Source organism: Coffea arabica, chromosome 6c, assembly GCF_036785885.1.
Source record: "Coffea arabica cultivar ET-39 chromosome 6c, Coffea Arabica ET-39 HiFi, whole genome shotgun sequence".
Taxonomy (NCBI): domain Eukaryota; kingdom Viridiplantae; phylum Streptophyta; class Magnoliopsida; order Gentianales; family Rubiaceae; genus Coffea; species Coffea arabica.
Genome location: NC_092320.1, coordinates 16,193,962 through 16,205,975, shown reverse-complemented (window position 1 = coordinate 16,205,975; position 12,014 = coordinate 16,193,962). Strand labels below are relative to the sequence as shown.

General features: G+C 36.6%; 1 protein-coding gene across 1 annotated transcript; it reads left to right on the top strand.

Annotated features, from left to right (window-relative positions):
- Positions 1–6,168: 6,168 nt before the first annotated feature.
- LOC113691774 (putative polyol transporter 1) lies at positions 6,169–11,158 on the top strand. The gene is made up of 3 exons (XM_027210070.2): positions 6,169–6,529; positions 7,001–7,363; positions 9,674–11,158. The coding sequence occupies exons 1-3, from the start codon at positions 6,385–6,387 to the stop codon at positions 10,729–10,731; spliced, it is 1,566 nt and encodes a 521-aa protein (XP_027065871.1). The 5' UTR covers positions 6,169–6,384; the 3' UTR covers positions 10,732–11,158.
- The last annotated feature ends 856 nt before the right edge of the window (positions 11,159–12,014 follow it).

The window sequence follows — 12,014 nt, the reverse complement described above, 5'->3', positions numbered from 1 at the left end:
TTAACAACAGGACAATGTTACAGTGTCTATAGTTATGGTAACGATATTAGGGAAACCTACTATTGTAGGTTTTTATTACATTTAGTGACACAGATCAAGTTTTTTAGCGACTTTTTAAATATTATATTAAACTAATTAATATTAACTTTAGTAAGTTTCGTTATCATAACGATCGTTACTTCAGACTTTTCCTTAACAACAAGTGTAATAGTTTGAATTCTGATTAGCGGTTAGGGCTACGTGTTAATGTGTTAGTTATATGATTGCCAACTCAACTAAAGGGGGTTGGTTTGAAGTGTCGTGCTGAGTAAAATGCTGATTAACTTGAGATTCGTATCAAATTAGGCTAAACTTGAACTGAAGATATATGCAAAGTCGTAAATGATGGATGAACAAAATTTTAAGAGCGGGACGTGTCCATAGCTCTGAAAGTTCCAAGGGGCCAGTCCGGAAGGCGCAGACGCCGAAAAGCTAAGCATAGCCTATTGTGATGTTCAGTGAGATGCTGGTATTGACAGCGGAATTTGCAAGTTGTTTGTTTGAGGTCTCTTTTCTTTGATCTGAAAACGTCTTCGCCATTTTTGTTTTCTTGTTGACCACTTGCGACCTCATACAAGAAGACACCTGTCACGGTTGGCAAAATCTGGTCAGCTGGAGACGGCATTAAATTACATAACCACGTTGGAAACACCTGATTTAAGGGTAATGACAGTTCAGATGATTCAGACATCCATAATAATGAATAATCCATCAAGTGTGAGGCTCGTTATGATAATGGCGAGCCAGATTCTTAATGTCACTTTACACAACACACCAAAGGAAGGAACTAAAAACCCGCAAACATGAGTTAATTAATGGATTGCAATTTTCCTCCAAAAAAAAAAAAAAACCTTTTACGTTTTCTGTCTGGAAAAGCGTTTTTTAATCACCCATCTATCTCGCGTACAACAAATTGTTATATTACAATTTTCTACAAAAACTCTAAAAAATAACAATTCAAACGGGCTCTTTGCCAGATAATGGCAAGTTTAAGAATAACCAAAGAGAACGTCATTAAACACAAATTTGTAGATTAGAGAAAGGTTAACATGATGTTTGGAGATCATTTGGACAAGTTGGCCTTGATGTTTCTTGTCTTGGTGCAGGGTAAGACAGTCAAGCACGGGATCAAGGTGGTTATTAATTGCCAATTGAACTCGCAGAAAGATGGTATGCGATTTGTGCTTTGTAGCCGATACAGAAAATCTGCGAATCAAAATCGCGAGTTCAAACGAGTCAAAGAAGACGACTAAACTTTCCAAGAAGTGTAGATTCCTTTTAATTTAGCTCCTGTTTTTGGATAATTTCTTTTTTCTATTGATTCTGCAGGACTTGCCTGCGACAACATGGCTAGGATCTATCATGAAGGGCCAGAAAAATAGAGCGTAATTTGTCTTGCTGATAAGGATCTTTTTTTTTTTTTTCCTTTTTTGAGGCCAGAAGAAAAGAGCATAATTTGCTGAGACGCAATTAGACAAGTGGAAAAAAAGAATTATGATTCTCTAGGTTACTTATCCAGATAATGATCGGCGTTTAAATGTCGTAATCATAGGGAGATGTTGATGATGGAGTTGTAGAAATAATAATTAAGTTCAGTACTTAATGAATAATGTTGCTTCCAATTTTTATTTGCGCTCAAATGAATGAATCACTTCAGATAAACTATAAATCTTAAATGTAATCACCAGTGCCGAGAGTTGAGCTGAACGGTAAGACGAAAGGAATTATAAATAAAAAATTATGGACTACAAAAAAAAATGTAATCATCAAATAAACATGTAGAAATGAGTCAAAGTGTTTAATTAGAATGTGTTGCCCCCAGAATTTTTTAGCGTTATTCTTTCTTCCACATGATTGAAGAGTTCCTCTTGTACACAATTGTTGTTGGGGGAAAGTGTAGATGCAGGTCCCTTGGGTAATTTTTAGGTAAGGACTTATGGATTGATTGAGAGGTTCTCAAACCAATAAACTTTTGCTGAACATATACTTGATGTAATTACCTCAAAATTGTTCTTCAACCCTTAATTTTGCAGCACCTAAAAATACATAATTGAAGAAACAATCACATCCATTCTAATTTTCCGTCAGGGAGAAGTGCTCAAGTTGTATTCTTCCTAACCACGATTGGCTAATACTTCTGACCACTGAGTTATTTTATTTTGGTTTCGCTCTGACTTGGGGTTGCGCGAGTGACGTGCATGCAGATGATACGTCAATTTTTCTCTTTTTTTCGATAAACAAGTGATGACGATAACTTACAAAAACCAGAAAATCAGGGCTAATCGGACAAAGGGCAGGACGGTTGCCGGTACAACCGCCTCCGGCGATTTTGATTATTTTTAACAAAGCGTAAATTTGGTTGCATACCGAGTAATTTTATTTGTACAACATGTAATTTTAATACAAAATTTTGCGGACTTCACACACGATGTTAAAATCGATGCATAATTTGTGATTTGAATCGCACAAAATTTTTTGACCAAATCATGACCATTAACTGTTCAGGAACGGTCATCAAGATGACCGTCCCTACCCCTTGTCCGGGCTAATCAGCTTGGGAAATTCCCCAACTTTTATGTGTTTAATTAATTAATGGATTAAATGCCTTCTATGCGTCCTTTATTATTATTATTATTATTATTTCATTCTTTTGTTACTTCTAATTAAATCAGCTTAAAACTTGATTTGGGCGTCCTACCTACTTAAGTTGGAAAATAAGTGTGCATCGTGATACTTGTGAAATATGTTAACATTGGAGATAGTTATCTTAACTGCGCTAGAATTGAAAGTTTTGTGAAATAAGTGTGCATCGTGACATTTGTGAAATGTGTAACATCGGCAGGTCGGCAGATAGATAGATAGATATGTATATATAGAAAAATGATCTGTTTCACTTTTCATATTTCATAAAAATATTATTTTCATCCTCCATTTTTAAAACAAAAATTTTCGTTCCTGACATTCAAAAATTGAAACTATTACATCCCTAAACCCAACTTCCAATATGAATCAAATCATCTAATAACCTAGTAATAAATTTCGGAGATAAAATTGATAGATCACTCGATCAATCTCATCACATTCACCTGACATTTATTGAACCAAGAAGAAAAAAATTAAAAATTATAACATAAACAATCTATTCTTTGTCTTGGAATAATAGAGTTTTTTTTAAATAAATCTTTTCGTGTATCGTTAGTATACTTTTATGAACTTAGATGCATACCATACATAAAAATTTGGTGTTTAAATTTAAATTGAAATAATGTGACTTGTATCTAGACTCGTTAGTGTATACAATGATAATGTATGAAAGATTAATCCTTTTTTTATGTTATAATTTTTATGTTTCCTTTTTGGGCTCATCACGTGAATATCAAGTTGGGTTAACCAAAAGATCTAACACCAATTTTACCCTCGAAATTTGTCATCAGGCTGATGGATAGTTAGATTCAGATTGTTGATTTCAGGGATGTAATAACTTCTGTTTATAAATGTCAATGATGAATTAGTTTTGTTTTAAAAGTGAGGGATGATAATAATATTTTTATGAAACATGAGAGCTGAAACGTGTCATTTTCATATATACATATATATATTTTTAGTTATTCCAATAGGAAAAGAGTGGGACTTAAAAAATAGGAAGAGATGAAGGATTTGGACCTCTAATTCCTGGCAATATACTTATGAATGTCTAATATTATGAAACGGATTTCGCTAGAATATCAAATGCTTCATGCTATGTATGATCTTTCACGAAAATTTATCATAGAATAAGCTTTACAATTTTGTGAGCAAGGAACTTTCTTATTCTTTAAAGAAAAAGATCCTCATATACCATTTCGAGTTTTGGTGCTTCTGCAATCTTCAGTGTAGTTATTTTAATCTAGAACAGGAGAACGGGAGAGAAGGCATCAAGATAGGATATTAGGCCCAAAAGATAAGGCATGTTGAAGAAATGACTGACAATACTGCACTCTACTCATTAGGCCCCCAAAAGAGGAAAAGAGGAAGGGTGTGAAAAGATTAGGATTAGGACACAGTCGGACTGCAAAGGCGCAATAGACAGAATCAATGGAAGCCAATATGACGATTGCCATATTGGACGCCTAAGGGAGTGTTATGTTGAATGTTGCTTCACTTTCATCAGAAGGGAATATAACTCTGTCAGCCATCAATTAGCACAATTTGCTATTGATTTGAAACTTGATCTCTGTTGGAAGGAATCCTTCCCCCTGTGGCTGACCAAAGCAGCACAGGAAGGCTGTAGGGCTGTTGTCCCTTAATTGTAAAATCCATTATGATTATACAAAAAATTATTGTTGTCGTTTGGAAAAAAAAAAAAAAAGAGAGATTAGGCCCCCCAAAAGGAAAAAAGAAAAATCAGTATCCAACATATTTATATCAAGAAACAGTTTTGGAATTTTATTGTAACAGAGAATATCTTTTTACAATTGGAAAAGCTATTTGTTATATCATAAAATGACTTATAAGGAATTAAGGATATTAGTTTAAAAGCTCCATTTTTATGTCTTTACATATTGGATATTTTCTACCACTTATAGATTTACCTTTTTATAAAAATAAATAAATAAATAAAATGAAATTGATAATAAAAAGCAAATGCCTACCACTAAGGCTCAATAACATGGTTAAAAACCTAAACTCTCAATGCTCTGGGATTCAGAGGTCTCTCAATGCTCTGGGATTCAAAGGTCCTAGGTATTAATTCCCCTTCTTCCTCCTTGCTTCTTAAATCTCATCTCTCCCCTGTTATAAATAAAATTTTTAAAAAAAACTAAACTTTTAGTGAACGTCGAGGAATCTTAGAAAAACTGGGTGCTCAAAATCCCCTTTCTTTTCTTTACCAATGGTTATTAAAAATCAAGACCTAGCATTTGGGATAAATCTTTTCATAATTGTTTTATCCAAACATGAACTTTAGATACTTAAAATTACAAAATGAGGCCATTTTAGAGAACTAACTTAAAATATTGCACTCTATTGATTTGGCCCCAAAAGGAAAACACAATATCCAACGGATTTAGATGATGAAACAATTTAGGAATTTTATTGTGACATAGAAGATTTTTATAGAACTGGAAGAACAATTTATTAAGTCTTAAATTGACTTGTAAGGATATTAGCATAGGAGCTAGGGTCTGATGCTTCTTTCCACTTTTATGTCTTTTAGATTTTGGATTTTTTTTTTCCTACAATCGATAGATTTACCTTCTTATCCAAAAGAAAGTAAAAAAATGCTAGTAGAGAACAAATGCTTGCGACTAAGGCTAAATAAAGGATAACGCTAAACGCTTGTATGAAATAGGTGTTTTTGAAAACCATACTATGGTATTGTATATGCAAAATTTTTACTATAATTATTTGTTAGAATATTTTTAAAAATTAAAATTTTATTAGAATATATTTTAAAAAATAAAAAAATTACCACACACCACCACTCATCATCACTCCCTTCCTCTCCGCTCTAGCTATATCACTGTCGTTACTGCTCCTCCCCTTCCTCTCGTGGATGCAGGGGAAGGAAAGGAAGGAGGGAGAAGGTGGAAGAAAAGGGAGGGAGACGAATAGAGAAAGGAAGGAAAGGGAGAGGAGTTGTGGTGACACTGAAGAAGGAAGGAGATGAGGGTGGTTGCTATGGTGAGTGGTGGTGATCATGGATGGAAGTAAAAGGGCGATGGGATTATTTTTATAAGTTTGTATTCGAAGTTATCAGTAGTGTCTTTGGAGTTCTTTTTAGAGTTTGTTATTATAAATTTCACGAACAAAAACGATATAGCAAGAAAATGGCAAATCCAAGGAGAGCCAAAGTTGTACTAAATGTAGAGCAATTCTAGAAAATTCGGGTTCAATCCAATCCACAAGCCTTCCCTTCACTTTGGTAAAGTAATTGTAACATAATAAAAAGGTAAAACCGGAAAACCCTTTATTTTAATTTTATTTTGTGAAATTGTATCTCTCTTATTGAAAAGGAGATCAATATGGTTTCGTGTTAGATGCGTCATGTGCAATTATAGTGTTTTTATCTTTTCTATTTTGCTCTGTTGCAAAAAGTGACCGGCCGCAAGTGTACCAACTTGCAAAGACCATAACGGCAACTCCCCGTGTCCTGTGCTGTGGGAACGTATATCCTTTTTGCGGCCCTCGTGAAATCTATAAAAGGCCCATCTGCGCCCCCTTCACTGCTTGAATCGTTTCATATCATCTCTTCCTCACAAGTCCCAACACCGGAGCTTCAGACACAAGAATCACTCTCTAGTCTCTACATCGATCTTCTCTCTTTCCCCTTTCTCCTCCTCCTCCTGCTTCTAACCTCGATTTGCCATGGAGGAACAATCGCTAAGTAAAGCCCTTACTAGGGCGGAGTCGTCTATTCCAGATTTTGGTCCTCCTCCAAGGCCTAAAAGGAACAAATATTCCTTGGCCTGTGCTCTTTTAGCCTCCATGACATCAATCCTGCTTGGTTATGGTAAGATCAGCTTGCTCCTAATGTTTACTTTTCCTTAGATTAAATTACCTCTCCATTTCTTTCAACAAATTTTTTTTAAAAAAAATAAATAAATTTTATCCTTTTTCAGTAAAGTTTGCCTTTTCATTTCCTGATCCCTCCAGCCCCTGTACCCCAAAAAAAAAAAAACAATTATCATGAGTTTGTCTTCTTTTTTTTTTTTTTTTTGTTTGCTTGTTGAAGAAATTCTTCTGCTGATGTAGTAGCATGGATAATTTCCTAAAACCCTCCAATCCCACAAAAAAAAAGGAATAAATAAATAAAGAGAGAGAGAGAGAGAGAGAGAGCATTATTATACTTTTGTCTAATTTTTTTTTTTTGTTGGCTCGTTAAAGAAATTATTTTGTTCTTGATGGAAGTAGAACATACACTTGAGGAAATTTAATAGGTGGAGTGTGTACTGAAATCTTTTGGTGGTCCATGCACATGCAGACACAGGAGTGATGAGTGGAGCCACACTTTACATAAAGCAGGATCTTCACGTCTCCGACGTGCAAATAGAAATTTTGGTGGGAACCATCAATATATACTCTCTTGTGGGGTCAGCCATTGCCGGAAAGACGTCCGACATGGTTGGCCGACGATACACCATAGTCATCGCCGCCGTCGTCTTCTTCGTCGGGGCCTTTTTAATGGGATTTGCCACCAACTATGCTTTCCTAATGTTTGGCCGTTTTGTAGCCGGAATAGGAGTCGGCTATGCTCTCATGATCGCACCCGTATATACCGCCGAGGTGGCTCCGTCATCGTCTAGAGGTTTTCTCACTTCTTTTCCCGAAGTGTTTATCAACTTTGGTACGTGGTCTTTTTCTATTGACTCATCCACCATTATTATATTACTATTATTAATAATAAAATTGTTGCTTGTCCCGAAAAAATTGTTCGTGTGGTTGGTCCCCTACAAGTACATTTATTTGTATACGTACATTTTTGTCTTTTTATAATTATGATAACGGGCAGAGGAAGCAAAATGTCATCCTTGGAAAGGGACCATGCTAGTCTAATCTCCCAACCATTTTGTTCATCCATGTTCATAGCTTATAAATAGACATGAATATCTTAAAAAAAATTAAGGGGAATCTAAATAGTTGATTTCAACAGAGGTTTCGGATTCGAGTCGTCGCAATTACACTATTAAAAAAATAATTAATTTACATTTAGTGTGTTTGGATTGTAAGTTATTTCTTTAAATATATTTGCTTACATCACCATTACAATTTTTAATACACCTTTTTTTCTTTTCAATTATCTTTTTATCTCACATACATCACATCACAAAAAGTGCTACAGTAAAAATATCTCAAATAACTTACAATCCAAACACATTTATTGACTCGTTAATTTAATAATTTTTAGATTGATGAGTTATATGATCATCTACATTTATCTAAAATAAATAACAAGACAAGATGCGGATACGAAGGAAACCACCAATGTTGTTGCTAAGAATTATTGGTTGGATGTGTAATTTTGGGTCATCAACTTATTATCAAAGAAGGAAATGCCATATCTTTTCTTGTTTGTGTAGGTTGTGGAATTTTTGACTTTAAATTTTGTCTAACAACACTAGGAGGATGAGTTTTTTTTTTTTTTTTTTAATAATGGGGGCTACTTAGCTACTAGTTGGCCCTGTCATCCTCATTGGCTCAACCGTAGTTATACCCTTTTTGATGACTTTACTTCTCAGTGCAAAAGTGCGCTACAATACGTACTCCATGGAAATAAATACGTGACACGTACATAGTGAGACATTAATTTACTCTATAGCCCCTTTCTTTGTTAAATGCCTTTTTTTTTCATATAGATTTCTTAATCCTCGCATGCATCCTCGTAGCCTTCTCACTTGTCCCCCATAGGAACCTGAACTTTTTCTTCTTTAATCCTTTCTCCTATTCCCATATTACCCTTCTCACCCATAATACTGTGTTTGATAGGAGAGATTTGGCCGGAAAAAAAAAAAGTGATACAGGAAGTCAAATTTTCAACGTTTGGGAGATTCTTGATCTTTAAAAAAGAAAAAAAAAATAGGCTAATTTGGTTAGATCTGTTTTGACGCTACGGCAGAGAAAAGTTTTCTGTCTATTTTGGACTGATTTGGATAAAAAGCGAAAGTGTGCCTCTGAATTTTTTTTCTTAAAAATGATTAATTGAACAAACTTTTAATGACATATGCATCCAAAATCTTTTTTCTCCTTTTTAAGCTCTCAAACAACATAAAAAATTTCTTTTTTTTTCTTTCATTAACTTAAAATTTCTTTTCTTTTTTTTTTTATGCCCTAAACTCCCAAACTAGCCATGAGTGGCGTCGAACAGTGGAGAAAACTCTGCATAGCCTTTCTCTCGCCATTGAATCTAATATATTTGTTAAATACTTGATTGTCTTTCCTTCATTTTATATTTTATCCTTCAAATGAAAAGACCAAGGAGATGACTCGTCTTCTCATGTCTCTTGACAACCACTAGAATTCGTTATTGTTTATCTTCTCATTGTTTTCAAGTTGTGAAGAGCAAGGAGGAATCCAGAGCTTCCGTCCTGAAAAGTCCCGAGTTATGTGAAGAGTCTCATGAAAAGATTGATTGATGGACTAAGAAGACCTGCAAGTAAAACGGATGATTATCCTACGGGATGACCTAACACATGAATAATAGTACACTACTTCGCAAGAACCGCAAGCTTTTTCTTTTTTCTTTTTTCCTTTGGTTCCTTCAAGGCTAGTGGGGTTGACGGTGATTGGGTGGGATCGGGAATCAATACAAACCCTGCCAGGTATCACTATGGTTTACGTAGTTATTTGAGAGTCGGTCATTATAGCAATCGACTAAACCCAAAACTTGATAACTACAAGCATGAAGAAGCATCCAACAAACAAGGCAAAGACGCCAATTGCAACAATGACCGATCACTTTTTTTTTTATTCGGCAAGCAACATATTAATAATTCCTATGGTCGCCCCGCTTTAATTCTTGACAACGTGGAAACATTGCATCACCTATCACGTTGGATGCTGTTCCATAACTTTGTAACGTTGTTGTTAAAAGAAGAAGAATATAAGATTCAATTTCAGTAGTCAATGATTGTTTTTTTGTGTTTCTTGAATGCAACAGGTGTCTTGTTGGGATACGTGTCCAACTACTTTTTTGCCAAGCTTCCAGTTAACTTGGGCTGGCGGTTCATGATGGGGGTTGGTGCGCTGCCCTCGGTGCTTCTAGGCCTCGGGGTCTTGGCCATGCCGGAATCGCCCCGTTGGCTGGTGATGCAGGGCAGACTTGCGGATGCAAGAAAAGTTCTGGACAGAACCTCCGAGTCTCTGCAAGAATCACACGACAGATTGGCGGATATCAAGGAAGCCGCCGGCATCCCTGCCGAGTGCAATGAGGACGTTGTCGAGGTGCCCAGACGCAAGAAGGGCGGTGCGGGCGTGTGGAAAGAGCTGTTCATCCACCCTACACCCAAAGTTCTGCACATTTTAATCGCAGGCATCGGTGTACATTTCTTCCAGCAAGCGAGCGGGATAGATTCCGTGGTGATGTACAGTCCTAGGATTTTTGAAAAAGCGGGCATCACGAGCACCAACGGGAAGTTGCTCTGCACCATAGCCGTCGGCGTAACCAAAACCATCTTTATCTTGATTTCCACATGTTATCTGGACAGGGTCGGTCGGCGTGTATTGCTTATCGCTAGCTCTGCTGGTTTGGTGGCATCGCTCTGGGGACTGGCCATTGGATTGACGGTCATTGATCATTATCCAGGACAGAAGCTGACATGGGCCATAGGCATTAGCTTTTTCTGCACGTTGTCAAGCGTGGCGACCTTCTCGTCGGGGATGGGTCCGATTGCTTGGGTGTATAGCTCTGAGATTTTCCCTTTGAAGTTGAGGGCACAGGGGAACAGCATAGCCGTGGCCATCAATAGGGTCACTAGCGGCATAATCTTGATGACCTTTATTTCTTTGTACAAGGCCATTACCATTGGGGGGTCCTTCTTTTTCTACGGGGCAATTGCATTTGCTGGCTTTCTATTTTTCTGTACGCTGCTTCCTGAGACAAAGGGCAGAAGCCTTGAGGAGACGGAGGAATTGTTTGGCACCTTTTTCAGGTGGAGGTCAAGAGCGAGAGAGGTGGAGAGCAGGAAATGGGAAAATGAGAAGAATCCTCCTATTTAGATTAGTAGGTTGGAGGACATCTTATTACCATACTTAGTTGGATGTTGAAATAATTATGATGTGCATTGCTTGTGTTCTAGTGGTGATGGATGGAGCCTTGAGGAGGCGGAGGAATTGTTTGGCACCTTTTTCAGAGTTCAAGAACGGAAGAGGTGGAAAATGAAAAGAATCCTCCCACTTAGATTGGGTTGGAGGGCATCTTACCATACTTAGTTTGATGTTGATGTTGAAATAATTATGGTATGCATTTCTTGTGTTTTCTACTGTTGAGGGATTAGTACAGTCTAGTAGCATCTGAAGTGATTTTGCATTTCACTTCGGAAATTTATAATTAGGGGAATATTTTGGAATTTCCCTAATTCAGGTCTATATATATGAATATATGTATGTGGTTTGATGTTTGAACAATGCTACATCTTTGTGCTCCCTTTCCATTCCCAAAACAGTAATTAAGGAACCATCCTCGTTGAAACTCCCTAATAAGTTAGTACTATAGTATTTGAAGTGTGGGAATTGCGAGGCTTAAAGTCTCCCCTTGAATTATAAATGTGTTTTTCGTTGAAAGAAAAAGAAATGAGCGGAGAGGTTTCCGAGAGTCTTGGGGGTTAGTATACCTTTAGTAGTAGAGACTCTCCCTGGTCTTTCTACACCAAATCTCACATCGGCCCTCGAGGGGGGGTTAAGGGTTAGATTATTAGTTCTTTGAGTAGTCTCAAGAGTTGCCGACTTTTGTGTTAAACACTTGAGATTCAGGGTTAGTAATTTAATTCTGATTTTTTTGTTGAAAGAGTTATAATGTGCGATTTGATAAACCGTCTTTGAACGTCAATCTCTGCTTTTAGCTCCATGAGTTCAATTACGGAATATGTTTGAACTCCAATCTCTTCAAGAAATGAATTTCAATAGTTTTAACAAATAATCCGCTCAAACCCTTTATTTATTATGTGGTGGACCCTAAAAGATACGACTAATCGCTGACAATTATGTTTAATGGAAAATACATGTGCGGATCAGGTGCAGTGATTGGTCAGAGCAAGAAGTAACAAGAGTTCAACATGGTCAAGATTTCGCAATGATGATCGCACTGACTAGAAACATGGCTGCACAATCTGATGATAATCGCAATGTTGGTGGGCGCAAGTCTCATCCTCGCACTCAACTTGTTTTGAAAATTCAGTGCATGCGCCAAGGAAACGTCATGTCCACTTGCATCTATTTGGAAGCAATTGTAACTTTCTAATCCAAGGAAAAAAAAAAAAAAGAAGTTCTCATTGCCTAATTTA